General features: G+C 35.9%; 1 protein-coding gene across 3 annotated transcripts in view; it reads right to left on the bottom strand.

Annotated features, from left to right (window-relative positions):
* Window positions 1–4,907: 4,907 nt before the first annotated feature.
* LOC149550633 (putative cyclic nucleotide-gated ion channel 5) overlaps window positions 4,908–23,629 on the bottom strand; it is a 334,184-nt gene continuing 315,462 nt past the window's right edge. For all 3 annotated transcript variants that reach the window (XM_089793616.1, XM_089793618.1, XM_089793617.1), the window contains 2 exons: window positions 5,979–6,215; window positions 4,908–5,801 (listed from right to left, as the gene is read on the bottom strand). In XM_089793616.1, coding sequence (XP_089649742.1) covers window positions 5,106–5,801; window positions 5,979–6,215 — 933 coding nt within the window. In that variant the 3' untranslated portion in view covers window positions 4,908–5,105. The remainder of the gene's footprint in view (window positions 5,802–5,978; window positions 6,216–23,629) is intronic.

Below are 23,629 nucleotides of genomic sequence, written 5' to 3'. Positions count from 1 at the left end.
GTTTCTCCCGTTATGTTTCTTCAGCCTGTTACTTAGTATCGATATCCTTTTGTTGTCCTTTGGTGTCCATGGGAATAGTATCTGCTAAAATATGCAATGAGCCAATTGGTATATCACTTACAGTTTGTGCTTTTCGCCTAGGAAATTCTTTGATTTGTTCAATCACAAGTGCAAAGTCGGGTATGTGTACATGAGCTGACTCAGTTAATATTGAAGCTTCAATATTCAGCTTGGTATCTAATGTAACAACTTTATCCTTCTTTATCTCCACAACTGGATCTTCTTCTGTCAGATCTTCAAAAAATGACATTTTCCTTTCTCTCGATTATATCTTCAACCATTTCATGTATAGGTTCTGTCATCTCTTGTGGGGAATACTAACATACTCATCATCTTTGTTATCAAGTTCAATATTTTGCCCCGTCTCAGTATTGCCAACTTGAATAATTTATTTTGAATCTTTAAGGTTAAATATATGTTTCCAAATCACCTGAGAGTCTTCATCCACATATACCAGGTGTCCAGTCAAAACATAGAGTGCTCCTCTTCTGTATAAATCTAGTTTTATGTTTTTTTAATGCCTCATCAATTTCTTCTTTTGCAAAATCAGGCATTAATTTTGCTAGTGAACTTCCTCTTATTTCTTTCTCTGTTTCCAATGCATATTTCCATATGTTATCAATTCTTTGATAAAGCTTTTTAGGAATTGAGTCTCCAATCTCAAGTGGTATATATTTGATTCTAGTCATCATGACTATTATGACATCTTCTATCTTTTTCTTCTTCTTGTTCCCATCATTCATTTTATCATACTTGAAACATTTGAAAGGAGAAAGACCATTATTCTTTCTAATGGATTCAACAATTATATCAATAGTCTTCGGTCTCTTATGTACAACAACTCTAAACTGACTTCCTTCATTAGATTCAATTCTTTCACTGTCAAGCTCTTCATCATCATCTTTGAGAATTAGTATTCTTCTCCTTTGTGTAGGTTTCTTGGATGGTTTGCTTGATGATGCAAGTGCATCTTTCCTCTTTTGATATGTTTTAACTTGTGATTGGGTTGGCTTTGTGATTCTAACTGTACCCTTCTTCAATGGTGGTGTAGTCTCTTGTGCAACTTGCGTTCTTGACCTAGTATTCTTTGGACTCATAGGGGTACCCAGAGGTCTTTTCTTACCTTTCTTTGTTTGTGGTTCTGCAACAATAATTGCTTTACCCATGTCTTCTTCTCCAACATCTTCTCCTCTGTCTTTGGTAACCATCAAGGGTTGATTATATTTACTTGCACTGAGTGCATTCTCCAATGTATCAATCATTTTCTAGGTTTTCGTCTTAATCTTAGTACAACAATGTCGATTTTAATCTTCTCTTTAGCCTGATCATATGTCCCAAATGGTTGGGCTATCTTATCAACCATCTCATTCAGTAGAGCTTCTATAGCCTTGGTGACCAAATCTATGTTTATCTCATAATCCATGGGTTCAGGCCATGTAACCCTAGGATTCGCCACTTTCACAAGTGTGTCATCAGTATGGTGGAATTTTGTACCTTTGATTCGTTCTTTCTTTGAAATTGTCAAAGTATTCATTCATAATACTTTCAAAATTATTGCCTAATTGTTGAATAAACTCATTGATTTGATAAGTAACATGGATGTTTGTCCTCCAATTCACTTGACCAATTGATGGGAAATAATTTTACTTGTAAAACAAAATGCATACCAGTAACAAACTAAATTTTCATGTATTTGTTCTTACAAGCCTAATTGTTCTCATGTTCTTGGTAAGTTGCCTCAATTGTAGCTCAACTAAGTCATATTTATGACCTTTCTCCACAATCGTATACCTTTAATCAATTGCTACACATGACACACTATTGGGTCTGCTTGATTGAAAGATTTTGTATGTAACAACACAAACTCCAAATTTTGTTTCCAAATCTCCTGTCATGGAAATCTTCAAACCACATCCATCTCACTAAGCTTGCTTGTTAGCTTCAATTTCGTTCTTTGAGGTCATACAAATGGATTTCACCTTCTCTATAATCGGATAACATGTGACCATATGAATTACATCTTTGTAATTTTGATTTGTTCATCTAGCCACATTTGCATGTTGTGGACTTTGCTTAACACCATACAAATCCAATTTACTTTAAATTCTTTCAAAAAATGTAGGGCATGGATGAGACCTTTTGTCTCCAAATGTTTGTGTTCCTCTTTAGTTTCTTGACAATGCAAGTTGTCATACACCTCATGTAACTCATGATCTCCAACTTCTGCCATTTTACAATGATAAAATGAACGAATATAATTCACTGGTAAAACCCTAGGTGGAATAGAAGATAATGCATCCACCTTGTCAGTCTGTGTTGCAACTTCAGGATGTAGTTTGTACTTTAGCTCTTCGCATACTTCATTTCGAATCAATTTCACACCTTGGTTTTTTTCTTCATGGTTGTAGAACTTGAAGCCATTGTTTTAGTTTAGGGTTTCATTGTAAACAAACTTTCACACTTAACTCAATTCATTTCAAATTCACTTCCACACTTGAAATTCTCAAACAAATTTGCACTCACAAGCTATCAAATTCAATCTGTTACACAAAATGCTCAAATTTTCTCCTCTTGCTCTTGAAAATGCAAGGTAACCAAATGAACTAAACTTTCCCGTTTTAATACGAAAAAGAAGCTTTTAATGCTTATTAGGGCGTAATAAATGCTCTGTACCTCATACTTGATTACCATAGATAACTTGGTTATGCTTCAATTCCATCTCTTGCTTAGTTAACCTCAAACTCAGTTAACATGCCAACTCCACCAACAACTTTATTAACTTGGTTAAACTTGGTTAACAATATGCCTTTAGTCACTGACCATCTTGATGTGACTAGTTAAGTTTCCTATTTTCCAAACTTCACGAGTTGTCCTTGTACATCATTCATTATGAAGATATGGACTTTTTTCCATTGTATAGTAGGAATTGATTTAGGATATATCAATAGAATTGTAGTTCCATACCTTCTCATAAGGTTTACTTGGAAGTAGAGGTTTCACCTAATCCATTGGATGAGGTGCCACCATTTGTTGCATTTGATGTCTTATTCTCTTTTGTTTTCCTTCTCCACTTGTGTTCATCTATTCATGAATTTGACCCACATTGATTTTCCCTTTACCTTTTCAATCTTCCTCTTTATGTGTTAACACTTGGTACCTGCAGTTCTCGCTTAAGCGACCAAACCTACGACAATGATAACATGTCATTCTAGGATTTTTCCAATTACCAGATCTTCCTCCAAAGTGTAGTCTCATGTAGTTAGCAACAATGTGACCATATTTTCCACATGCAATACAAGAATACCATGTTTTATAAAACCTATTGATTGCATTACCTTCCTTTCTTGGTGACCAGTTAAATTTTTGTGATCTGCAGTCTTGAGACTTGTGTCCAAATTTGTTGCAAGTATGATGGTAACCATAATGCATACTTCTTAGGAGATTAACTGCACTTGGATCTACATTCATATGCCCGGTGACCATACTTATTGTAATGCTAACAATAAACATCAAACTTGGGAGTAACATTTGACTCACTAGTTTTGCTCCTGCAAACATTTGTTGTGTGTTCAAGTTTTCCATAGTGATAGTATGTATTATAATCTCAATTGATTGCATTACCTTTGTCATATAATTTTCCGTCCACACTCTATATAGTTTTCTTTCATCCTGTTTTAGAAATTACAAGTACTATTAAGTCACAAATATTAATGAGTTAATTCTCCATATCTACTTTTTTAAGACTAACGATTTTGAGATCTTAAAGGGCGACTTGAATAGTCATGAAGTTGAATGACTAGCAGCCTCAACATTAGGCCCAACGGCCTTCTACTATAGTGAAATTTTGTGGTAGCAAGCGTCATTAGCTACGTTTGTTTTGGAACTTTCCTCTTAGTTTACAAGTTTACTTTGTACAAATTATATTATAACTAGATTTTTCTCAACTCTATCTAGTTAATTTTTTGCGCTAATGACTCTTGCTGCTAAGTGTGTGCTATCACAAAATGATAATATCACCAAACAAGAAATGAATAAATTTGTTTCTTATTTTGTTGCTGAGAATGCTGGAGATTTGCTTTTGGACCTTCAAAATTCCCCCTTCTGACCTAAGTATGATGATATGACGTACACAAATAATAAAGAATCCTCAGAGAGTGTTCGTGAGCTCAAAGATTTTGAGACCTTGGAATGACTTATGAGTGGGTTTGAACTAGGAGCTTTATCATTATTCCTTGCACTCCTCTACTATAGCTCTATTTGTGGTAGCATGTCATTGACTATGTTTGTTTATTAAACTTTGATCGTAGATTACAAGTCGGTGTTGTACAGATTGTAGTGTAATTGAAATTTTCTTAATCGTATATATCTAATTATTATTTATACATTTTGACAAATACTTTCTGCAATGCAATGTAACAAGCAATATGAACATAAACAGTAAAATCCCATTTTCTACAATTCAATGGTTTGACTCTATATATTTCTATGCAACTGTCATTAAATTTTTGAAAAAGTAGTTTGTCTTCTTTTCTTCCTAAATTTTTTAGTTGCTTTTAAATACTTTAAAAAAAAAATTATACTTCTAACTTGCCAGGCAAACAATTTTTGCTGCTACATGTGTGCCATCACAAAATGATGAAGTTACCAATCAAGAAATGAACAGATTTTCATTATTGTTGATAATACCGATAATTTGCTTCTGCATCCTCAAAGATATGATACAGCTTAGTTTTCACAATTACCAAGCAATCTGTAGGGAGCAAAATATGCAGGAATTGAAAAGTGGTATGCATAGGATTTATCTAAAAATCTTGATTACAAGAAAGAAAGCACATTGACTGCCATGCTGTACTTAATCACAACTTGAAAATTGATTTACTATAAAAATACCAACTTCCTCAAGTTGAATACATCTCTTGCAGAGTTAATCAGGAACAAGGTGCTCATTCAGTCCAATTGCTCACCAAATAGACAAGACTTGTATTTGCACACAACTGAAAAAAATCCTCCACCACATATTACAATGAAAAATGTTATTACAAAACTTATTCTGGATCTTCAACACTAAAATCAGGCTCTGATGGTTTTTGCAGTTTAATTAATTGTGTTGTCCGTTCTGACAACTTCATATTACGCATTCTTTGCACATGACGAAGAGCATTTGTAGCAAAACGGGATACATAAATAGTTGCTCCAAAACTGGGTGAAACAGCGGCGCTGTTTTCTACAATTGCAGTGTGCAATTTCTCCTTGAGAAGAAGTCGGGCTTCCTTTCTTTTACAGTAACGGCGCCAGGCTGCTTGAATGAAACAAGCAGACCATGTTCTCCACTGCTGGGAGTAGAAGCGGAAGGTGTGTTGAACCTGTCTGCTGTGTAGGCGCCTGAACTGGCTAGCAACAAATTTTAAATCCTCTGCTGTCAAAGCAAACGCCTCTACCTCTGACATAGATTTCACTGTTCTTGTTGATGATGGGAGGTTTGCACCTGCTTTGGGATCCAAAGCCCAAGTTAGTAGTTCCTCCCCACAGAAATCTCCTTGTTTAAGAAGACCACGATTGAAAAATCCTGTTCGTCCGCCATTCGTCGTAACACTGTCTAAATGGCCACGAATAATAAAAAGCATCTCATCAACGGGATCTCCTTCTCGTACAATGTATGTATCTTCAGTATAAAGGGATGGCTTAAGGCGCTCACACATTGCATCCAACAAACGATCATCCAGATTCTCAAACAATGGTACCTACCAAACAACAAATTTATTAAGGCGACATCCAAATGACAGATCAAATAATATGCGATTACTAAGCACTCATTGCAAGTAATTTGATGATGAAACAGGTTTGAAACTAGAACCCAGGACTGAAGGGAATTCTTGAATTCAAGGTGGAAGACATTTTGCATCATAAATGTCACTCACCCGTCTGACTAAGCCCAAACAGAGATGCCGCTTGATGTCACGACTGAGATCTTTTGGAAGGCTCTGAATTATATGCTCTTCATCAACTCCTCTGGTTTCAAGCCATTTGTATTGGTCATAGCGACGTACACGATGCCTAAGGTCATCGGGAAGCAAGCGATGCCTCATCCATTGTTCTGTATCTCTCCTCTTTACCCTCATTTCTTCCAGCCTGATAGTCAAAGATTGCAAATAGGTCTGCAATAGGAATAATACAATATTGGGTATCACTCTGTTTATCATACTCCAAAGCTTTGAATAGTCTAATTTGAAATACAACGAAACATTATGCATATCTGAAAAGATATTTTCATGGTTGGTAAGTAGCGCTTTGTGTCCACAGATATGCTACAGTCATATATAAAACGAAAAACCAGAAAACAATAATGCACTACCTTAACTAGCTTACCAAGACATCAATTTTCAGTCCCAAAGTGTCATACAAAAGACCAGAATAATAATTTAATAAACAACAATAGATATGACGTATAATACCAGTCAAACAAATGTCCACCGAATAAGATTTGCTTGATCCATAACATATTGATATAAAAAGCAGAAGTGTTCACGTGAGGCCTTCATATATTCTGTTTGCATACCTATGGTCATCTTCATGTATAGTATTGCTTAATTGTGTAATTCATGAAAATTGAATTGTTAGTTTTACATAATGACTTGCCTAGCTTCAAACATTTTGCTTAAAAAATGAGCATTTACAATGCAAAGCCAGAGGAGAGAATATAAAAATTCCAGAACTTTAGAATCCTAATGAATAATCTATGTACAAAAGAGGTATAGTTTTTAAACTATCAAAGCCAAGATAAGAAAAACGATAGATAATACTTTTCTGCTTGTTTTGAGTTTGAAAATCACCACACTTATTTAAGTTGTTAGCATTAGTACTGGATTGAAAATATTGTCATCATCTGAAACTATCGACTCTTTTTAGTCATAAGCTTTAATGTTTAACAGATTACATATTTTCTTGGTCACTACGAATTCCTCCATATGAAAAAGAAATATTCCCTACAATAAAAGGCTAGGCACCTTTTCTCTTGATAGCTGAAGGTTATGTAAAGACTAAAAAGTGAGGTCTTCCTCGCACCTTGAAGTAGACAGGACACCAGAAAAAGTCTCTCCTCATTTTCATTTTCAGAAAGCCATGAAAGTACTTGAGTACAATAGGGAAGTCCTGGAGTGAAATGAGGCATATGTGTTGAGAAATATCAAAATACAAAAAGCATGTCAAAAGGAGATCAACCCAAAGTGGTTTGACCTGTAACTATGTGATCTGGATACAACAAATAGAACACGAGAGAAGGGTCCAATAAAATGAAAAAAAAAAGAGAAAGAACAGAGCTGGATAGCAGCGCTGGAAAGTAGGGTTATCACTCAAGGTGGAAGAACCAAAGGCATCATTTGATGAATGATTTGATAATGTCATGAGGGCACATCCACAGGTAAGGAGAGCTTACCAGACTATTCAAAGAGGAACTAAAGGTACTTCCATTAAAACCTCTCCTAATACCTTAAGTCGATGCTCCTTTCAAAGAAGAGATGAAGCTAGTGGCACATACCTGCTCTTCTTGGCCTAAGAAAACAAGGAGTGCTCATGCCTAAACAGACAAGATCCATTGCACCTAGAGTTGCAAGGTTGGGACTATGGTTCACAAAAGAAATGATGTCTAACAAACATGGTTCCATCAATCCAAGGGGAAAATAAACCTCCAATTCTTGTGATCTGTTCAAATAAGTTCGTGATCAGCATGCTAGTTCTTGGTAACTCTTGCAAGGATCTTCATCTAAGAGTGACCCCTTCTTTAGAATATAAAGAGCCAACCACCTTTACTTGAGACAGCAATAGAAAGTGGACAAAGAATTGCTTAAATCTCTAAATAAATATCTCCAAATCTCATAGACTAGCACTTGCACCAACAAGGTGCATTGGTTACGCTGATAGCATGATATGCTTTGTACAATATATGCATAACCACAAATACAGATGGTTGTATTAAACTCGTGGACATTAATTTGTTATAAAGAGAAATACTGCACTTGAACATTCTCTTTATTCCTTTGTGTAGGGATTGTTTTGAATTTTGGAGTATCTTTTTAAGGAGAACATCAGGTGAACGCACCTAAATCTAGATATGGTCGTGAATGTTAGCTCTAGTCTCTCTTCTCTGTTTCAGAAAGTTAGACATTTAAGACAAATTTCACAAGTAAAGAATTCTTCCAAAGAAATTATTTTACAAATTCTTATTTCATTTAAAAAATTTGTGTACTTCAGATGCACCATATTACTTCAGTAAATACAAAATTCTGGTAAATAATCAAAAGTAGCTTTTAAAACTAAACAAATATGGAATATAGGAAAAGGGAAAAAGAAAAAGAAATAATGAGTGTTTTTTTGGTACTATTTACAATTTGTAAAAATAAAATTAAGGAACGTTCTTTTTGTCAGTATTCCTTTTACATTGGGGGCATGATTTGAAAATCACATATTTGAATCTACATGTTTCTAGAAATAATATATTTAAATTTTTCAAAATTTTCATCTTGGAAATTTAAAGATTATATTTATTATTATAATTAAAAAAAATACAACTTAATAATCAAACCAACTTTTCTTAAAATGTAATCATATTATTAAAATTGTTAATATTATTTTTCCTCTTGCATAACGTTTAATGTATGTTTATTTTCCAATATTAGTCTGTGTAAAAATCTACAAATTCTCTCTAGAATAACTAATTCTTGAATAATCTTATAAATAAAGAATTTAGCTTTTGAAAGTAAATAAAAGTTAAAGTATAACCAAACAAAAGGACTAATATATGCCTCAACTAAAAATAATTCAGTGATAAATTAAAGTTCTTTCAATAACTAAAAATTAGTATAATTCTTTTGGATACTAATTTTTTTTATTGATAAAAAGGCAGTAACTAAAAATTATCATAAGAAACAATTCCTTGGACTTTTTAGATCTTAAATTTAAACAATAAATTGCTCTAATTCCATTAAATGTGTTGATATTCGTTTTTAGAGGTGAGGTGAGCAATGATTCCAAAATGCTTTGAATCTGAAATGAGGCTTTTAAATTGTATAAAGAAATTATCAAAAAGTACGTGTGATAAATTTATCTTTAGGGTTTCCAGAGTCGAGTAGGAAGACATTAATTGCCAAGGCTCTTTTCTAAATGCACAATTCAGAATCTCGTATTTTACAGTCTGCCTTTGAATTCTCTCCTCTTCATTGGTCTGCAAGACAATCACATTGTCCTTGATCATGTCAACCGACTCCTCCTAGTACCCTTCCGCCTCCACGCCTTCCTTTTCTAACTCTGCATTTCTGCAGAAGGCAGAAGTGGCAGGTTTGACTCCGGTTGGTGCTCCACTGCTGGAAGAAACATTCTCTTGGTTGGAAAGAGCTTGTGCAAAGGGGATATGCATGTGTCACTATCTTCAAGTTGCGCGTCGGGAAAGACATTCGAATTGAGATGTAACATAAAAATGGTAGAGGGTAGAGGCGAAGAAGATCCAACAAAGTGACTAAGAAATGGAAATGGCAACTCTGACTATTGGGATGCACCATGTGCTCTTGATACAACCCACAATAGAGTCTTATGTTCAAACGCATCACCCCTTTGTTTAATTTTTTCTTCCGATCACCAACGGCTATAAGAAATCTGACATACTTTTTATCTGGCATCATACCTTGAATTAAAATAGCCTATCAGCTAAAAATAGAACACTTCCGAAAACTATCAATCAATCTCAACATGTAGCAAGTGGGGAATCAGGAGTACACCCAAAACCAGTCAAAAGGTATCCTCAAGTCATGTGATAAAAGAGGTTATTTATTATTCAATACACAGTCTATAATAAATACTCAATACTAAATCCCAATATCTGAAGAGCACACGATTGTACTGAGAGCGGGGTGAATCAGTAATATAATAACTATCACCAATTAAAATTTTTATCCACACAATAACTTAAAATACTGAAATAAACAATTACGCATATGAACACAATGAAACAAATACTTACGTGGCAACCCAATGCGGGAGAAAAACCACGGAAAATAATTGCTTTCTTATATAAATTGTTCTTTTACAATGTTTTGTAGGCTCCAACCCCTATGTTTATGAGCACCGACTTACTAGAAGCTCCAACTCCCACACTTTGCAAGCACCGACCTACAAACTGATCTTCCACCTTTATCCTTGTGGCTTTTCCAACTGATGATGGAAACTGTGAAAAAATCTTCCAACTTTGTAAGTCAGCAAATACTCTTCTTTCTATATTCATTATTTTTCATTATTGATATCTTACTTATAGTTTTGATATCTTACTTATAGTTGAAAGTGACTTTTCAAAATGAAACAGTGCATCTCTCTCAAATTGCAACTTTTCAATTTTAATTTCCTCAACTTATTATTTTTATTTTTAATAAACCACCGGTTATCCTGTATTGAGCTTATGATAATTTAAAATCTGAACTTCATCCTCATATGTTTACCCTGTCCTCAGTTCCTCTGACATGGTCATCGTATATTATTTTGGAACTCTTCTTTCACGGCATTTTTCCCTATTATGTCCAGCGATAGGCTCGATTCTTTCTTTGGAATCCTCCTCATAGATTTCCTATGCTCAAACACATGCTTCGATCCTTTGAAGAATTTTTGAATGTTCAACACACAAAAGCTTCCATCGCTGCATTTGACCTATCTTACATTGACAGCTTGAGTCAAACTTAGGAGATGTTATCATTGTCAAATATTGATTAAAATATCTTTGGACATCTTTTGAGACCTGCCTTTGTTGATTTTCTTACGACCCGGAGTCTTTGCATAGTATTTATCGGGCTTTTCTACACAACATGATATCCTCTTATTGCTCATAGATTCCTTGCTCTGTATATCGGCATCGAGATTAGTCTAGTCATGACGTGGAATATGTTTAAGACCTCATTGCTTCCTTCAAAGACTTTCATCAGCATCATTCCTTGCATTTGTTTGTTTTTATGAAGTCGGGCACTCCAAGACTCAAAAGGTCCCTTGCTCTCTATGATGTGGTGTCTCTCAATGCTAACTCATTAGTAAATATTTCTGATTGCCATTTCATTCACACAGGTTATTCATTTCATTCTATCATACCCATTGTTTGTTTGTCTATCTTCATCATGGTTTATAGTGAGATTTCGAAAACAATCATCAATGAATTGTCCAAGTCGGTACATATTATTATTATGAAATTTGTGTGTGTATATATATCTAATTTCTATAATAATAATAATTTAATAATATGTGGATATATAATAAAGAACTATTCTTTATTATTATATCTCATTTATACTTATGTTTTAGCTGACTGAAGCTATAATCATTAACAATTATTTCATATGCAATACTCAAAAATCAAATATACAATATGAGTTTTGAATTATTTGACTTTATATGACGCACTATTAAATGACTCAATGAGTAAATGATACATTACTATTAGTCTTTGACTCTTTAGTATTTGCCTTTGGTTTTAATGTTCAATGTTCATACTTAAACTTTCCATTGTTCTTGTTTTCAAAGCACTATATTATGAATCTATGACATTTCTCACAAATAGTAGATTAATCTAATAAAATTGACGTCTCCAAATACCTCTACGTTTACCATTTTTCAGAAATAGTCGTACCAGTACTGGAATCTCCAAGCCTCCCCATCTATAAGTGACCTTGGAAACAACATAGAGATTAGATTTCTCATTGCAATACGAGATATAGTGGGGGATGTATTAACTGGTTGAAGTATCATCTTGCATTAATATCACACCATGATGCCAAAACATGTACACAAACACCCATTGATGTTATATGCGAAGCTTAAGTTCAATCAAAGGAATTTGAAAAGAAAAGAATTAAAACAAAAGAAAATGGAAGAAATGGATAACATTGGGGGAGAGGCTTCTTCAATTCCTTGACCTTCATTTCCTATATCTGTGGCAGTGTAAGTGTGAGCATTGGGCCTTGGATTTGTAAAAAGAAAACACATTAGATTCACTTTTTGTTCAACACAAGACTACAAGTGCCCAACCAGCTTGAAGGCATAGGTTTGAATAAGGAGAAGCATAATGGAACAAAAAATGCAATTGGAGATTTTTGGTTCTGCAACACCATTCAATTTCATGCAGTGAGGTATTCATTATTATTTTGATTTTTATGTCTTGTTTTTTGAGTTTTAGGAGTATGCCACATTAATTATTTTAATTTTCAAATTGAAGTAAAAACTAATACTTATTTAATTTGGTTTAGGCTGCCTTATTGGCAAATTATGATAGATGTTGTTACTGTTTGTGATGTGGGGTTCAAAGCCTCTAATGATGAGGAGCTAAAAGGTCTTATTTTGAGTCAAAAGGTGGTTAATGTCAAAGCCACAATTGCCCAACAATGTAAGGTGTGGAGGAGAAAGTTTTGAACCATCATGACTAATGGTCGGACCAACTAAAGAAGTAGAATGCTGCCAAATTCTCGTCTCCTCATCAGGTAATTGTACTTACCACTTTGTAACTTAGTACATTGATTTAATGATTAAGTTTTTATTATTATCATTTTACTAAATTGTTTTTTCCTTTATTAGTTGGCACAATGTTTTTGAAGTCAATTGATGCTTCAAGAAAAGAAAAAAATGATGAGTATCTTTATGAGGTCTTGGAGGAGGTGGTACAAATTGTCATAGATAATGCAGGAAATTATGTTATTTCAACTTTCATGTTGACTTCTTATGGAGAGGCACCCTACCTAGTTTTGGAGCCTTGACCTCATGTTAAAGGATCTTGTTAAACTAGAGCACACAAAGAATATCTGCAAATCATTATAAAATCATACATGGGTTTTCAACCTTATGACAGTTTTTCACAAATAAAAAAGAGCAGGACCTGATTTGCAACCAATTTTATCACACTGTAATCCTTGCTTCAATCCAAGGCCAGTTTGAAACAAGTTTGTTAGGAGTGGACCACATCATCACATGCGAAGACCAGTACAAGGATTGAGATGGCTGATTAAATTTTCTATGACAACTGCAGCAATTTTTGTTCTCATTTCCATTTCATTCCTTATTTTTCATTCACACTTGTTTAGTTCATTGTTAAAAGTAAAACTTAAAACTTTAAAGCTTAATGTTTCGATTTTTCACAATGATTGCAGTTCATAGAGCTTCTTGTTAATCTCCTATGAGTTGCTAATAAAGAGAATCCCATAATGGGCTATATGTATGAGGACATGGATGGGTTGAAGGAGGCCGTTAGATCTATTTATTCAAGGAATGAGGCTATGTTTGGTCCCTTATAGGCCAATGAAGAGGTGTTTAGTGGGTTCTACTAAGTTATAGAGCGAATGCAACCTAATTCATTAATTGGAGTACATGTAGTCTGTGAGCTAGAGATGTTTAGGAATGCACAAAGAGACTTCTTTGCACAAGAAATAAGAAAAGCAAAATCAGACATGGATGATGCCAGGTGAAAATATATTCGTGTCATATGTTAAGTTTTAAATCTTAAACTTTTCTACTTATGAACTATTAACATTTATTTTACATTGATAAATTCAAAGTTATAGAATAGAATTGATACTTATTTTTCCTAGTTTCGAATGCGTGGTGGGAGACATTCTGTGCTCAATCTACAGAGGATTGCAGTTCGTATCTTGAGCTAGCTATGTAGCGCTTCAAGATGTGGGCGCAACTAGAGCATATTCGAGCATGTGCACCCCAAAAGGCACATTTGGTTGCCAGTGCAAAGGTCAAATAATCTTTTGTGTTCATTAAAACCATCACCTCTATCATAGACAAACCTTGGCCACTGACACATCTCCTATCACTTTATAGGAGCTTGATCCACAAATAGAGTGGAACATAGGGCTTGAAGATCATGTCTTTAGTGATGAAGACTTGGAATGGGTTTACCCTAAGGATGATGTGGATGTCATTGAGGCTGAGCCTGGGACAAAAGCATATACCATGGTCGCAAAATCATCCAAGACCTATCCTACGAGCACACATAGGAGGGTAGCAGGGTTGAGTAGTTATTGATATAGGCTCTCTTGATCCTTGTTGTAAGCTCTAGTTTTTAATTTGATATATGTTTAGAACTTTCGATGCTCTACAAATTAGACATTTGGCACTATTTATATATCTAATGTGTTATTTATTTAACCTTATTGTAGTCAACATAAGATCCCTAAAATTAGTTATCCACCAATGTATTATTGGTCCATATTAAGTTTGTATCATTGTCGGTTAGTTGTGTCGGTTGGTTGAAAATTGTGTTGCTCTTGGTAACTATTATGTCCTTAAAGCTGCAAAAGGAAATGGGATGGTATCAGTAAATTTTAATCCTTGGCTGACCATCTCTGTCTTCTCCATAATGAATTCATGAGCTAATGAAGATTGGTTTTATATATATATATATATATATAGACTAGTTGGTTATATTATACATTACAATGATGTAATGTGATTTATTCTAGGAGCACTGCCAAACACAACTCCAGAACTGCCCATAGAAGCAATGCCAATTAAAATTTCATCAACATTCTAGGAACCAACAACAAACCTCAATTTACATTTTTTAAAGGGTAAACGCTTTTGACTAAGAGCTACAAACCAGCGAGGCCACAAATGTGGAACCTCGTCCATAGTGGGATTTGAACCTTGACAGCAAGAACAAGAATATAACAACTTAACCATCACTACATGCCAATGTTGGCAAAACTCAATTCACATTGATCAGCATATGTAGTCTGATCCAAACCATTGCGCTTAGGGTGTTAAAAGTCTTCAAACCAAGTTTATCTACCAAACTTTGTGAAATTTAACCCATGGAATGACTCAAACTTACCACCATGGGCATGTATCTTGATTTTAAACCAATGTTTCATCATCTGTCCAACTATCCCTCTAGTTCATTACCCTTTACAACAGATAAATTAGAACTTTCTTTAACCCTACCATCCTTTATCTTTCTTATGAGGGTTCTTTTGAATAAACTCCCAACAAGGGGATTTTTCATGACTATCCTTGCCAAATGGTCACAATGTGCAGAATTCATTTGCCTTAGTGGAGTTCACTTTTTATCATTAGTACAATGAGCTAATTCAGTCGGCAAAATACTTAATTTGATGATCATTTCTTACAAGTTGATGATGGGACCATTGGTCAACCCATCTTTCTAAAAAACTATTGCTCTTATGGTTTGAGGATTAACCATGGCCAAATGCAAGTGTGCTTCCATCAACTTCATTGTGATATCGCTATCTTGATATAGGGTAACGACAAATAATTTTAAGTAAATATAGAGAAAGATTTGAGAAATAAATAATAAATAAAGATATTCCCTAAATAAATAAAGAATAATTCTCTTTGAATAATTAAATATTATAATATATTATTATAATATAATATAATAATATATTATTATAACATAATATAATAATAAATATCAAATGTAAATTATTAAGAATACAAACATCTTATTTGAATAAGTTAAAATGTTATATTATATAATGTAAACTAACTATAATCCAAAAATATACAACATAAGCCAAAAGTCACGACCATACATCCAATATAAAGGAGGAGAACGCAGGTGCGGGAGAAATAAAAAAAGGCGGAAAATGATTACTGGTAATAAAGAAAGAGGAATAGCAAAGAATTATATCCTCTGCGTGGGTGACAGACAGTAGAACAAGCATCCCATCGATAGTCAAACATAGACCGAATGAAATATAAAGACCATCACGCCAAGCATAACACAACTCGAAGAAAATAGAGGAAACTCCATGTATGCAAGTCAAGAAGTCACAGGAATATGAGACTCCCCACTCAACACTGCCAACTTGGATTGGACTGTGAGTCAAACCGGTATAATAGATCAGAAGGGGTGAAAGGCAACAATGTGCAAGTACAATCACGAAGGGGAAGAAACATATGTGACCATGTCAAGAGGAAAGTAAAAGAGAAAATATAAGTGTTGAGGGAAGTATTACTTACGGGCATGACTACTTGGAGACACCATTGGACCAATAAACTGTGCCACAATAATGAGCCAGCCCACCCTAGATACAATGCATTGATCAATAAAAAGATAAAGAAGGAAGCACGATGTGGAGCAATCAAACAATAAGATTACCATCTCTGCCAAATGCAAGAGAGAGAGAGATGAAACTAATCGCTAAGCATTAGAAGTGATTCAAATATTATATAGATATGCAAAATCCAGAATTAAGAATGCATAGACAATAGACAAATTACCACACAAATTAGATAAGGGCCAACATTGTGACAGCAACATAGATAGAAAGACGTCATTGATTACACTAAATACAAGTGAGTACAAACAAAGGATAGAGCTCACCTAGAGGAGAATGAGCGGAGTGCAATGAATCAACTCTACTGGACATGCTAACGACATAATTAGTTAGAAGAGATAACGTACTACAAAGACAATTCTGGAAATCGAGACGTAACAAGTATATAAATCAGGAGGAAGTTCATAGACCCGCATTCAGTGTTTGATGCAAATAGATGAGAACTAAGTGCATAAAAGAACGAGTACCGTATGCGAAGTTTGTATAACAAAGAAGAGAGAAGATTGCGGCATAATGTAATACACAAAGGTGGAGGATAGATTCTTGAAAGGATCAAACCACAAGTCGATAACATTAAAACAAGTAATTAGTTCAATGTATGGATTATTAGGGAAAGGAGGAATATCTTAAGAAGAGAAAAGATAATTTAAATAAGTGAAGGGGAAACTAAGAATTAGTTTTATATAACTCTGAGAAGATATAAAGTACGAGACCAAGAAGAACTAGAGGGCATCTAATTATAGATGTCAAGTTTCTCTAATAGGGAACTCAAAGAATAGAGGGCATTCATTTAGAATGTCGAGTTTCTCTAAAGGAGAACTCAAGGTCTAGAGGGCATTCTAAGTCGAATGTTGGATTTCCAAATTGGGATCCACAGAGGGATCTTTAGAGGATCCATTAGAGGCAATATATATTGTAGTGGTCAAACATATGCATATGTCATAGATAAGAGACTTGGTAGAGGTGAGATCTCTACCAAGTATTGTTATCAGAGATCCCAAAGAGGCCTAAGGGAGAAGCTCGTTCTATGACAATTACCTAATTAAGATGTAGTTCTCACTAGAGGGTTAGGTGATTGGAGAAAGGATTTCTCCCGAATGATTAGGATGGGTAGCTTGGGTAGTATTTAGATTAGTTTTTACTTAAATCTAATATTGCTAATATTTTTTATATACCATTTTTGATATTGTACTGACAAATGGTTGTAGGTTACAACATTTGAACCTAATGGGAAAGCAGGGACATTACATTCATCTTTAAGGTCTGCCATATTTCATAGGAATGTGTGTGTGCGTGTATCCACAAATGACTAAAAGCATAACAATAGGACTAGACAGAGCAACAGTAAATAACAGAAAGATTTTGATGTTTTGTTTAGCTAAGGAGCATTTTATTCTCTAGTGCTTGTCCTACCATGAAATTTGTGGGAAACACTATTTCTTGTGTAGTAAATTTGATAGTTTTCTATCCACCTCCTTTTGGCACCTTGATCAAAGGTGGTTGGTCCTTTTTCTTTACGAGATCACCAGGTTCAAGCATAGTGTAGCATCTCCTCTTTGATACTGGAATTAATAATAATTTAATAAACAAATGATAATAAAGTACATATAGATATAAATAAATAAATAACAACAATCAAATAGTAGTGATTAAAATTAATCAAAAAATCTCATGAAGATAATCAAATAATTTCATACTTATATTCCAATGAGACCATATAGCTATTGGGCATCCTACAAACAATTAGATTAAAAAATTAACAATTCCAAGTTATCGTCTGAGTTTGCAATATAAGTTATCACCGATTATGAATGAAGTGTAAGGGTTACGAATATTCAAGAGACGAGTTATAGCTTTTCCAACGTGGCTGACATTCTCATTGTAACATATATAAAGGCAGCCCCAAATCATTCAAGGATCATCAGAGTTTAGATTATGGAATAAAGAAGAATGAACTTCATGTTGTCCGGCAAAATGGGTAGTTAGGCAATTACTGGTGCGGACACAGTTGTGTCGTTTCATTAGCACCGTATCGGGTATTATAAATGTGGCTTTCACTTATGTATTTGGCATCATTGTATGGAACATTATTGTTATGTACGGAAAGCATTTGATGAATGAATAGTATTTTATTTTGTTAAGTTATTACATGTTTCTTTCCTGTTCACCTACGGGTTGAACATTTGGCACCGTTGCCAGTTCGAATCCGGAGTAGTATGGAAAGCCGAGGATAAATGGGAATAAATGTACCACACAACCGAAAAATGAATGACGACGACGAAACATAAATTGTAGAAGGTGAGCACGAGGCAGCCTAGAACTTTCACATCCTGTACCGCGTAGGCCTCGAAACCTTCGTATGGAGAGAAGCCACAGAGAACGAGGTTACGGAATGCTATGCACACAAGCCCAACCATGAACAAATTTTTAGACCAACTCCCCCATATGACTGCACAAGCATACTTGGCATAGAAGAGACGTAGGGAAGAAGTAGAATGCGAGGAATGCCGTTAGGATACCCTCAAGAATTTCTACGAGGAAAGAGATGCACGACGTCACAAAATGGAACCATGAGCTTTTGAGCTGTGGTACCAAGCACTTGAGTCTGTAACTGTCGCTTGAGTCGACACATGATGTATACAGATTAAATAAATAAAAGAGTGTTTTGTTTTGTTTTTATATAATGGTATATGTCAAATGCCCAATCTTTAAAAAAAAAAGGAACTTGAGGGAGGATGTTGATGAATTACAATCTGTGCAGGGGGATTTAATCCAAGCCGAGCGAAGGCAATGGCTAAGCCAACTTGCCGAAGATTGGACTATGGGGAAGTTGAAGGAATCACCAAGGGTGATTGAAGGCAACTGTGTAGAAGGCGCCGGAACTGTCGAGGGGTGCCACAGTTCGCTGGAATGGTGAGTACGAAGCAATGAGGAGTTGCTTGAGGAAACAAGACATAGATGATCTGAATTATGAATTCAAGTTACAATACCTAGTGTAGAACCTACGGTATTGTGACTAAATTGAAAACATTTAAAATGCAACAGTAGATGTTCTGCAAGCCAAAAAGTGATCCATTCATTTCAAAAAATAGAGTTTATACAAGTTTCCCAAGGGTCACAATTATCCCTTGGATATGAAAACGAAAAGTCCACAAGCTAATTAATTACAAAATAAACTCTAACAATTATAAAAACTATAAAAAAACTATATTAAAAATTATGTCTACTTGTAGAAGTTGTAACTTTCTACTCATAGCTCGAAATTATGAACTGTCAAATTTTTTGGAAAGATATTCTAGAGTAGTACATTTATTGTTCGAAGTCTTAAGCATAGCGCTACTACTAGTTGGCCTTGCCAAAGCCCAGAAATGCCCCAAAGACCTCCGAAAATGCAAAATACTAGAACATAGAAAATAAAAAATGGATTTTGATATTTTCCCATTTTTGCTTGTGTCAAAATCCTCTGCACCTTTCTGGACTGTGTTTTGATCAACAGATTAACAATGCTCAAGGAGACAAGAGAAGAGTTTCTGCATTCATTCCATACACCACTACGAGAGAGAGCCTGTAAAGTAGTAGGAAGGGAGGCAAGGCCAAAGAAGACACCGGGGCACAAGAAAGTGTCGGAGGGACATACACGGTGGTTAGAGTAACCTACCTAGACAAATTCCTAATAGTTTCGGGACAAGATTGAGTGGTCATCAAAGAACGAGAAAAACAATGTCTCAAAAGAAAAAACTCTAGAAGTTCACAAGCAATGGGAAGGAAGACCCCATATGGCATTGTCGTACATGCGAAACCATATGGACCACCAATTCGGTCACCGATGCCAACGAGTGGTTGAACCAGTTTCCAACCAGCCTACGGGGAGTGGCCGTGGATTGGTTCTTTGACATGAACAAGGCAAAGATCTCCACTTGAGATAATCTAAAGAAAGAATTTCAAGTATAATTTCGATTGCTACGGGACAACAGCTAGGTTGTCACGAAGATCTACAACTATAAACAAGGAAAGAAGGACACCATTCGAGCCTACAATTGAAGGCTCAAAGATCTTCTTAGCCGGATAGGTACTCAACCTGTAGATGAACTAAAGAAATGTTGGTTTGTCAAATGACTTTGCGGGGCGTTGAGAAGTAAAATGAAAATAGTCCTGCCCACATCATATGCAAATGCCTATGACTGTGCCCTGAACTTAGAAAGTAAGGGCAAGACGAAAAAGAAAAAGGAGAAGAAAAGTAAATCCTCGTCCTACTCTAAGAGTGATGAGTCCTCTGATGAGGAAATTAGTGGAGACAAGGAGGAGGAACCCAACAAGAAAGTACAGGCCCTCCAAAATGACTTGGAGCGGATGAGGAAGGAGTTTAAGTCCATGAAGGGAGCCACTGGTCGCATGGAGGAAGGAGAAATATGGTGTACGGATTACAAAGACAAAGGTCACTTAAAGGGAGCGTGCCCGATAATACTAGGAAGTATGGTCCGAATAATCTCTATAAGCGTTCCGTGAACAATCAAAAAGGCAATGTGTGATATCTGTTAGATCTTGGGTCATTCTATGAAGGACCCAGGGCAACAACAATGCCACATCTGATAGCTACAAAAACAATTGCCAAGGAGGATAGGGCGACAATGACAACAAGAATTGGATACATTATGATTCCTAGGCAAGGTCCATAATCCAATGCCGGGCATGTAACCATTGGCGCTACTTCGCCAGTGTCCGAAGGATATTTTCATTGAAATTTGAAGTATCTCCAAAACTCCAACGATCAGTACCATGTTTAAGTACTCAAAATTTTGAATCCCATGCAACTTGAACGGATGAAAAAAGAGTCTATATGTTCAAGTTATGGCCAGTCAAAGGTTGGTCAAACCCTAGTTCAGAGGCCGTCAGAAAGGCAAAATCTGGAACTTTCCAAAATTGGTCAAAGTTAGCACCAAATTGAAGGTCTTGTCGAGAGCTTTCCGACGACGTTCGTTTCGTCGAAAATGGAGCTCGGATGCAAAAGTTATGCTCGGTCAAAGTCGATTGACCAAAAGAGATGATGACATCACCCAACAATGTGGCATGTCCATACAGATGATGTCAGCATGATGTCAACCGACCAATCAAATGATGACATGTGGCATGACAGTGGCCGACGCTGATGTGGTAGTCAATAGTCATTGGTGAGTTGGCAAAGGCAAAGGCTTTGAAACGTGTTGACATCCAGTAGGTCCACGTAGCACGTGATGTCATCGGCAAAGTGGTGATAAAAGGTGGACGGTGGGGTTTTGAACCTACAACCACTAGCCCCAGAGATCTAGCCGATGACCATTGCACCACCGGCAGGCGGTTGAAGCTACCTTCAATGATATTCTATTTAACTTATAACCATCATCAAATATGGTAAAAGGGAGCCGCTGGGGGGGTTTGAACCCTCGACTGGCCGTGGGCTAAAAATGCATACCCACCACTACGCCACGTGAACAGTTTGACATATGTATAGAAAATTTATTATTTATCTTATAACAAAGCTGCCAATTTAGTGAAATAAGGTTTTTTTTGTTATATTGTTAATTTGTAAACTCCAAAAATCAGTAAAAGCCAAAATCCCAAAATGGCTTAAGGGGGTTATTACAAATGTAATTTGTTAAAGGGGTTATTATTATATAATTTTGTTTTAGCCTATTTTAGGCTAATTTTATGTATAAAAAGGGGGTAGGAGGCCTTTTTCAAGGCACTGAAAATTTGAAATTCAATTTGAGAGGAATTAGAAGAATGGCCAAGTGCTAAGAAGGGAGAAATTTTTGGAGGACATTTTTTAGTCCCGTACATCGGAGCAAAGTAATGATGTTGTAACACTTTGTGCTTGATTTTGGAGTTAATTGGATCGGTCCACTAGTTGGAGCAAGACCCGTAGATGTAGTCCTCACAGGGCGAACTCCAATATCAAATTGTGTTGTGCCTCTTATCTCTCATATTTCTTTCTGTTAGTTGATTATGTGTTGTTCTTTTCTGCAATTCAATTATGTTAAATTGCTTAAGTAAAAGCATAAAATTAACTTTATGTAATTGGTTAGAATTCCTCTGTATCAGTCCTGATTCTTCTTTATAATTTCAACGGTTTTAAATACATAGCCACAAATTTACTGCTTGGATCGGGAAAGTATATCTGATTGTTGGGATTAAGTCATAAAACTTGTAGATCCTAAATCAGATCAATGTTGATGGTGTGGTCCAGGAAACCATGAAGATGCCAACTGCCCAAAACAAGTAAACCTCATTAACATTGACGAGGAAAAAGTTCTTGTTGTCACTCGTAATCAGGCTAAGCCGGCCACCTATCCTTTGATCCCCACATGGAGAAGCAGAGACTGCAGGAGGCATGGGAAGATGTAGAAAGGGAAATGAAGGTTACAAAAGATATGAAAGATACTATTCCTGGACAATTGGAGGGGGAGAACAACTTGGTGAATTAGATGCTGCAAATGGAGGTGCCCATTAGACTTCAAGACCTATTACAAACGGTACCACAACTAAGGATGACATTATTGAATGCCCATGCAAACCTGTCGGAGACGAAGGAACAACCAACTGTATCAGGGGGGTCGGCCATAGATTCAATGTTACTGATAGTAGGCAATGGCCATCACTCGACAATGGTTGAGATGGGAATCCTCGAAACCATCCTGTCGGACACCATCGTGGATGGTGGGTCTGGGGTGAATGTTCTCCCCAAGGAGACATGGAAGAAACTGGGCAAGCCTACCTTGTGGCCGCCCACATTCAACCTGCTTAGCGCCGACCAATAGGGTATAAAGCCCCTAGGGACTCTGGTGGCTCAACAAGTAACCATCAGGACACAACCATTTGTGTTGGATTTCGTAGTGATTCCCTTGAAGAAAAAGGGATATGATGCCATTCTTGGAAGAGGATGGCTAGTGGCCGTTAAAGTGAATTACAACTAGAAGAAAAATATTTTGTCAATAGAAAGTGGAGGATGGAAGTTTTCCATTGATCTTCGAGCTCAAATAGTAAGTGAAGAAATGGCATTGTCATCAGAGTCTGAGTTAGATGAGGAACATTGGACAGATGAGGGAAGAGCTCGTATGGATCCGAATGACGAAGGCATTTTAGAATTGGAAGAATATTCAGGAGACGAGACCAGTTCACTAAATGGACTTTTCCATTGGCAGATGGAAGATTATGAGCTCTTCCATTCTTACATGCTTGGTGTCGAGGAGCTAAAAGATGAGGAGGTATTTCCACTGGAGTTCATGGAATACAAAGAAGGCAACATGGAGATTAACGAAAGTCCCGCCCATTGCTTTGAAGGGAAAGCTATAAGATACAGAAAGCCATTAGTAGAGGCCACTAATCTTGGCGACACAGAGAATCTGAGGAACATACTTGTTGGAGACGACTGGAACTCGGTATTGAAGGCCACGACATTTAAAATCTTTATGGTGCATAAAGATGTATTT

This window comes from Cupressus sempervirens, chromosome 7 (assembly GCF_028749045.1).
Source record: "Cupressus sempervirens isolate cs-2001-9-10 chromosome 7, ASM2874904v1, whole genome shotgun sequence".
In the NCBI taxonomy this organism is placed as follows: domain Eukaryota; kingdom Viridiplantae; phylum Streptophyta; class Pinopsida; order Cupressales; family Cupressaceae; genus Cupressus; species Cupressus sempervirens.
Note: the sequence above shows the minus strand (reverse complement) of the source record. Positions and strands in the feature narration are given on the sequence as shown.